Source organism: Ailuropoda melanoleuca, chromosome X (genome assembly GCF_002007445.2).
Source record: "Ailuropoda melanoleuca isolate Jingjing chromosome X, ASM200744v2, whole genome shotgun sequence".
NCBI lineage: Eukaryota > Metazoa > Chordata > Mammalia > Carnivora > Ursidae > Ailuropoda > Ailuropoda melanoleuca.
This window is the reverse complement of record NC_048238.1, coordinates 21,927,422-21,935,388: the sequence shown is the minus strand read 5'-3', so window position 1 is coordinate 21,935,388 and position 7,967 is coordinate 21,927,422. Positions and strand designations below refer to the sequence as shown.

The window sequence follows — 7,967 nt, the reverse complement described above, 5'->3', positions numbered from 1 at the left end:
GGTTAAATTAAAATTAGGCCATTAGGGTGGTCCATAACCCAGTCTGACTGGTGTCCTTATAAAAAAAAAAAGACCAGGACCCACAAAGAGACAGTAGAGATTCATGCACACAAAAGGACAGCCAAATAAAGTGTGTGGCCATATGAGAGCCAAGGAGAGGAACCTCAGAGGAAACCAATTTTGCCAGCTCCCTGACATTGGACTTCCAGCCTCCAGAACTATGAGAAAATAAATTTTGTTTTAAACCACCCAGTCTGTGTTATTTTGTTAGGGCATTCCTAACAGATTAGAGGTAGAGATTTCTTTCTGGATTATATACGATGCCAAAGTAACTTATAAGAGTTTGTTTTAATGGCCTCCTTTTTACCCCATGAGGTAAGGAAGGAACTTCCACACTATGGTTGTGTAGACTTCAAACATGCACCCCCTGACACTGTAGAGATGAGAAAGACGACTGGTTATTAATCATGTGTACTCACTTGGCTGGGGGAGAAGGGCACCACATGCTACATAGTACAACACGAGGGCTACAGCCAGGAATACAATGAATGAGCACATCTGTGGGAGGCACGATTTGGTGTCAGGAGGTGGAGGTGACCTTTAGTTCCCATGGTACCATGTAATCAGCTTCTTTGAATAATTCTGCAAGCTGGTAGGGAACAGAAATCTGCTACTTAGGAATAAGCGAGGTATGTACCTTGTCTGCTTGATGGAGACGGTTGTTTGATAGTGGATCTTATCTGCAAGTGCACAGTATGGAGGGGAACTTTCATTTAGGCAATTTGAGGCCCTGTCAGTTTCACTAAATGTCAAGGAGCCCATAATATTGAACCTTAATTTTAGACCTTGCAGCACAGTGTAGTTTTCCATTTAAAGATTTTTCTTTTCTCTCATCTCTGAGATGCAACATCTTAGGGTATGGCCTCTGATCATCATTCCCATAACCTCAGTCTAATCCATCATGTAGTTTAATTTGAAATTACATCACAGATTGACCTGCAGTATCCCAAAACTTAAACTGCCTCGTTTCAGGGAATATACATGCTGCTCTGCCCTAGGACACCTCCCTTCTCACTCTAATTTTCTTTTTTTAACTTGAAGACATAGAGGGTATCTCAGTATCTTCCTTATGATCATAGCTACCAGTTTCTAAAGTTCTATTGGAAAGGCTAGGTCTTTATCTTAGCATCTCTAGTCCTAGCATGGAACCTTCCAGAAAGCAGATCATTCAGTAGACATTTGGGGAATAAAAGAGAGAGTATGAGGTCTAACTTGTTCTGATTTAATGTCTCCTAAATTCTTTAATAAACTAAGCATATTGAAGCATAAATCCTTTAATTTTATAAAACAAAAGACTGAAAGGAGAACACCAAAGTTGATCATGGTTTATTATTTTTTTATATTCCATTATCACAGTAAATTTACTGTGGGATTCTTTCACATTTCCACGAAAATCCCTATTGTGATGTCATATTTTTTTATTTAGGTTTTTTTAAAAGCCTCAGATTTCAATAGGGGTGGGAGAAGTTGCTGCATGTGCCCCTGTAATGCACACTGGCTATAGGAGTAGCACCTAGCCTGACTGTAGGTCTAGCTCGGGCTCTTGCTTCCTCATCTCTCAAAGCTTCTTCATATCTTGATGAGAAGGCATTGGGAACCGTATCATTGACCTTGGCCAAAAATTCCAGGACTTTCATCTTGCTGGTTTCAGCTTGGTCTTTCAGACCCCACAAAAACTCATAGCGTGGAGGATCACTGTTGAGTACTTGGCGGTACTCCAGGTACTTTAGCCTCACCAAGTCTTTGGTGATGAGCTTCTTAGGCTCTCCGTAAATGAAATGCTTCCTCCCGGCAAATACTCGCATCATACCCAGAAATTTCCAGATGTCTTCCTCAGTAGCACAGTTGCCATCATACCCAGAAATTTCCAGATGTCTTCCTCAGTAGCACAGTTGCCTTTCATGAAGATCACACCAAGGACTGTCATCAGGAGACCAGTCTTGGGCAACCCCCTGCCAGCACGCACCCTCCCATTGTTAGGGAGTTTCACTTTGCTGACGAGGTCATAGGATTGTCTGGTTGAGTCGACTTCTTTCAAGTCAACTGCAAAGACAACCTCAATGCGCTCAGAGGCTTTCTTGAGGATCTCAGGATATTGGTCTTTGTAGTTTTGGCCAATAATCTTCAGCAAGTCTTCCTTCGTAATGGGCTGTTTCATTTTGTATTTGTACAGAAGAAACTGTTCCAACAAACTCAGCTTCATAGTTAGAATATCAGTGCTCTCAGGGAAACATAGATGTTCCTCATCTTGGCTGTTCTCACCTTCATCAGATCTTGTGCCAGAAATATCTGAAGAGGTAATGGTGGTAGATGGGGCTCCCCAAGCCTCCTGGGAAGTGCTAGTTGACTCAGTAGCTGAAGAACTCTGGGTATTACCCTCCAAAACAGGAGAACAGGAGGTGGGGGACTCTTCCATTGCTACAGGGGCCTGAACTTTCCTGTGACTCTGGGAGTCACCACGAGACTGGCGGCGTTTTTCACGAGTGCTGTGCTTACTCTTCTGACCCCGGGGCATAATGAGTATGATGAGAAACAGTGGTCAGGAGTGTGAGTAGGAGAGCAGGGGATGAGGGCCCACTGAAGGAAGAGGAAGGTTAAGGGGATGTGTGCACCTTCAGCGTGGAAATGCCACCTCGGCTGGCGGTATATGAGGAAGGCTACATTTGCAGTTTTCCTCGAGGACACTTCTCTAAAACCCCACAGGGCTCCCATTCTCCTAAACAGCCTGTCCTTTGGGAAACCTGTGAAGGAAAGTAGAGTGAGGTTTAGGCTGCTTCCTGCCAGACCTGCCTCACTCATGCTGGGGTGAGCGCAGGGGCTTGAGGACTCTTGTGCAAGACCATCCGTCAACTAGTGGCAGGTCATGGATTTTTCTTCCTCCGTTCTCCTGAGGCTGACATTACAAGCCTCTTGGTACCCACAATAAGGAAGTGAAAGGGGTCCTGATCTTATAATTCCTGTCTACATCTGAATGTTCAGTGGGGAGTTTTCTGTACTGGCCTCTTCGGGGTCCTCAGTCCTTATTAATGGTCCTTACTTTGGATCTGTGTAGGGCCTGGCACCTCCACTCCTTTCCCTGAATGGTAGCTGCACCTTCAAACTAAGGATTTCATTCCCTGTAAATCTGATAGCAATAAGTGTTGGGGAGGTATTGACTTGACAGCCTGGCCCTGGTTCTTCAAGGGCTGAAACCAGGGGCAGAGCCAGATTCTTGGCTACTCTTTCTATTTAGTGGTGGGGAGTCCCTTGGTCCTTGCTTTGATCCCCAACCCTTTTCATGGCCTGGAATTCCTCCCTCCCTTACCCTTAGGCCTGCCCATCATATCAAGGTCTGTACCACCCTGAGACCCTAGAAGGAGGTGAGGATCTCCTTACCTGACCGTACCTGTCCTTGGTCTCCTGAAGCTGGAAGTAAGAAACTAATACTTTCAGGCTCCTACTGTTAGGGGTATGTGGCTCCTTTAGTCCTCAGGCTATTCACCTTGGCCTGTGGAAAAACCAAGAAATCTTTCCACTGCTGATGCCTAAGCCACACCCCTTAGAGGAAGTCTGTCACCCCCTTGTGACACCATAGGAGGAAGTGAATATGTCACATTATGTCAACAATGACCTGGTATCCGAGGGCTTCCAGCAAAGGCAGAGTTCTGTATGATTCTCTCAGTTTTGAGGGGAAAATGTTTCCGTAAGTTCTCACTCAAGATCCTCCCCTTGATTACTGGTAGGACCTGAGACTCCTTCCTTTGCTTGCCTGAGGTCTCTTCCCTTACACCATGGGAACCCCATTATAACTAGAATCACGGGAAGACTGGCTGGTGACCCCTCTCAGACCTAGGAGGACAAGGCAGAGCTGCCAAGATAAGCACTCCCTCACTTATTTTGGGGGTTCTCAGGGCCATGAGAGCATTGGTCTACATGGGTGATCTTAGGTTGAAAGAACACGGAAACCCAGGGCCTGCTAGGAGTCAAGGTAAAGATCCTAAGTGAAGATTAGGGGCAAACCCCCACCCGGATCAGAGAGCGCCCCAAGAAGCCTGAATCCTGTTATCATACCTGGAAAGGCACAGGCACCCATGTAGACCGAAGTTCTCATGGCTCTGAGAACCCCCAAAATAAGTGAGGGAGTGCTTATCTTGGCAGCTCTGCCAGGGGGTTACCGGCCAGTCTTTCCGTGATTCCAGTTATCATGGGTGTTAGTCTCCTTAGTCCTCATTCATCAGCATTTTCATATTGACTCCTGTCTCTTCTTTGAAAGGCTTCCTGGGAAATACCTCATCCTTCCAAACTCTTGCTTACTCTCCCTGCTGCAAAGCTGTCAGTGAAGGGGTTGATTCCCAGGAGTGATGTGAGATGAAGAAGCTATAGGAAAGGTGGGGGCCCATGGCGGGTTGTGTGCGGTCACAGAAAGCAAGCTGATCTCTTCCTTCTCTTCACAGACTTAACCTCTTACATAATTTCACTTCTTAAAGATTTACTTTCCACAGTGAAGGGACTGAGCCACATGATACTGTGAGCCCCTGATCTTTTGAGGTTTACTGACATTTCCTTTGTTGATAATATAATTGTCTCTGAATATTGTCTCTTTCTTTATTCATACTGCACGCTAATTTTGCTATTTTTATTGCTTGTTCCTCGGGCTTTGTATTCCAGATCTATATTTTGGGTATGCAGTTGTGCTTTTTAATACCTAAAATACATTTTGGAAGAGTGAGCAGAAAAATGAAATAAGCGACACAGGTGTGCCTTGGCCTGTGAGGAGTGGCAGTGCGGGCTCTCGAGGAATTCAGAGCCAGAGTCTAGGCCAGCACAGTCACTTGCCAGCCTTAAATTGGAGAATATATTCTAAGTTCTTTATCTGAAAAGTGAGTCTGATAATGTATTATCATGTAGGACTATAGACATACATGTGATGTGTGTGACCCACCTGGCACAGTGTTAGGCACAGTTTGGTGCTTTTATTTATGTTTGTTTTAAGATTTTATTCATTTTAAAGAGGGAGCACAAGCAGGGGGACAGTCAGAGGGAAAGGAAGAGGGACAAGTAGACTCGCGGCTGAGTGTGGAGCCTAATGCAGGGCTCAATCCCATGACCCTGAGACCATGACGTGAGCTGAAGTCACATGCATAACCAACAGCCACCTAGGCACCCCAAAGTTTGGTACTTTTAATGAATGGCAGTTATTACTAAGATGATTTTGACCCCAGATGGTAACATTTGTTTCCTCACAGAATTTTATTTCCAGCCCGAATTAGAGAATATGCAACTCCAAACAATATAGAAATCCAAATCCACTGAAATGCTGCTGAGCAAATAAAATGCAATAGTATTTCTCCATCAGAGCATCTGTTGTTTAATATGGGTATGGGGTTGTCTTCTCCAGTTGGATGCAACTAAAAGGTCCTGTTTGTGTCAAGGATCAACAACTTCCCTCCCCGGTCCATTTCCATCTAACCCACCTCCTATTTTCATTCATTTTATTGCCACCAGAATTCCAGCCTTACCTTAAGAGTTTGACAAATTATACTAAAAGTAATTTAGTTAAAATGCCCTTTTAGTGGAGTGAGCTCTTACTTATATTGTGATAAGTGGTAAAGTCCAGGGGCTTCTTGGAATCTTACTTCAAAGGAGTATTACCCTTATTGCTCAGAAACTCTCTGGACATTCTATGCCTAAAACACCTCATTTATGCAGTGTTACCTGCCTTGGAGCAAACACATAGGACCCCTTCCATTCCGGCCCCAGCCAGGGACTGTCACTGGTTTTCTCACAATCCCAAAGTAACTGAGAAAATCTGTTTTCCATTCTAGGCCTAGTCTCTCAAATCAGAACCACTGACTGAGGACCTGGTCCATCCCTGCCCAGTGCTCCCACAGCCACACCCAGCCCAAGACGCAGTCTGGCTTAAAAAGACCTTCCACGGGGCGCCTGGGTGGCACAGCGGTTAAGCGTCTGCCTTCGGCTCAGGGCGTGATCCCGGCGTTATGGGATCGAGCCCCACATCAGGCTCCTCCACTATGAGCCTGCTTCTTCCTCTCCCACTCCCCCTGCTTGTGTTCCCTCTCTCGCTGGCTGTCTCTATCTNAAAAAAAAAAAAAAAACTTTAAAAAAAAAAAAAAAAAAAAAAGACCTTCCACGCAAGGGACTGGCATCTTACCTAGGCCAACACAACCTTGATCAAGTAATTTACACTAGACTGTTCTCATCCAGGACCTCCCCTTATGCACCCTTTTTTAAAATTGTCATTTATTTCTTAGAATGTGTCTTACCATCTTCGTTGTACGGTAACTACTGCTAAAGTCTACAATTCTATGTGCAGTGGTTCCGGCTTATTTTTCTTACCATCCCTGGTGCTGTTAGCTTTCTAAAGAGCAGCTACTCAATTAATGCTAGAGAAAAAGAGGGAATGAGCAAGAACTTTATTTAATTTCTCATACATTTTGAATTAGCTACGCATATCCAGGTGTATATTATTTAATTTTAAAAGCAAAGACAAAGAGAATAAAACGAGTTAACCACCCTTTCCTTATGTGTCACCATTTTTTGATCCCAAATATTTTCCTATGAGGTTCTCTCACATTCCCATTAAAAACCCTATTCCAGTGCCATGTTACCTTGCTCTGTAGCAAAAAGAAAATAACCAACGTTTTTCGGCTTGATTACAAAAACAAAACTCTTCATCTTAAACCTGAATACTAATAAATGTGCTATCCATGGCATTAATAAACTTAGATTCCGAAGCAAAATCTTCAATTAAAATGAACAACATTCGAAAACTTAAAGAAAACATAGACCTACAAATTACTTATGTGCAACAGGAAGAAAAAAAAAAAAAAGCAAAGCTCCTTGTTATCTGCTTTTGGACCATAAATACAATATAGATGGTTTGTGACTTTCTTTTTCATTCACCGAAACTAACTCTCAGTTGTTAAACAGCAAAAAATATGAAAGCCATGCCATTCTTAAGTTTCTAAAGCTAAATAAGCTATTACAAGAAAAAAACATTTGAAAACACCTAAATAAATAGAACTGTATATGTGTTGCTAGAAGCTACCAGTTTAGAACAAATAGGAAGATGATATATGCTTTGTTCCCTCCAACCCCCAGGACTCTGCACCGCTTGGAAGGTCCGCTGCCCTCTTCCACCCCAGGGAAAAGCAGCCGCCCCGACGGACTGACTAGACGCGGCGAGGACCTCGGGCCGCCGCGCGCTCCTCCTCCTCTAGCAGAGCCTCCTCGTACAGCTGCGGGAAGCACCTGGGCACGGTGTCCTTGATCTTGGCCAGGACCTGCAGCACATGCATCTTGCTGGTCTGCTCGCGGGCTCGCGGGCCCCACAGGAACTTGTGGCGCGGAGGGTCGCTGGCGGGCACCGGGCGGTACTCCAGGTAGCCCTGGCGCACCAGGTCTTCTGTGATGAGCTTCCTGGGCTCGCCGAAGATCGGGTGCCTCCTGCCCGCCTGGACGCCCAGCACGGTGAGGAACTCCCAGACCTCCTCCTCCGTGGCGTGGTTGCCCTTCATGAAGATCACGCCCAGGAGCGCCATCAGGAGGCCGGTCTTGGGCGGCCCCTTGCCGCCGCCGCCCAGGCTGCCTTCGCTCAGGAGGGCCAGCTTGCTGACCAGGATGTAGGTCTGGCTGCGGGCGTCGGCCTCCCTGAGCTCGAGCCCGAACACCAGCTCCATGCGCTCGGAGGTGAGCGTGAGGATCTCGGGGAAGTGCTCGCGGTACTTCCTGCTGACGAGCTTGAGCAGCGCGGCGTGCGCCACGGCTCCCCGGCGGCGTGCTTCTCCAGCAGGAACTGCACCAGCACGCTGGCCTTGTGGGTGAGGGCGTTTTTGTGCTCCGCCAGGGCCGGGGCGGCGGCCTGGGGCGCGGCCGGGCCCCCGGCGCCCCGGTCACGTGGCGGGCCT

At 46.2% G+C, this 7,967-nt stretch overlaps 2 protein-coding genes across 2 annotated transcripts in view; both read right to left on the bottom strand.

Annotated features, from left to right (window-relative positions):
• Positions 1–1,508: 1,508 nt before the first annotated feature.
• Positions 1,509–2,575, bottom strand: LOC100475147 (melanoma-associated antigen B5). The gene is made up of 2 exons (XM_034649913.1): positions 1,934–2,575; positions 1,509–1,886 (listed from the first exon to the last, which is right to left on the bottom strand). The coding sequence occupies exons 1-2, from the start codon at positions 2,573–2,575 to the stop codon at positions 1,509–1,511; spliced, it is 1,020 nt and encodes a 339-aa protein (XP_034505804.1).
• A 4,620-nt stretch (positions 2,576–7,195) lies between these two features.
• Positions 7,196–7,967, bottom strand: part of LOC117797485 (melanoma-associated antigen B17-like) — a 1,888-nt gene continuing 1,116 nt past the window's right edge. Inside the window, 2 exon segments of the mRNA XM_034649912.1 lie at positions 7,196–7,822; positions 7,825–7,965. Coding sequence (XP_034505803.1) covers positions 7,233–7,822; positions 7,825–7,965 — 731 coding nt within the window. The 3' untranslated portion in view covers positions 7,196–7,232.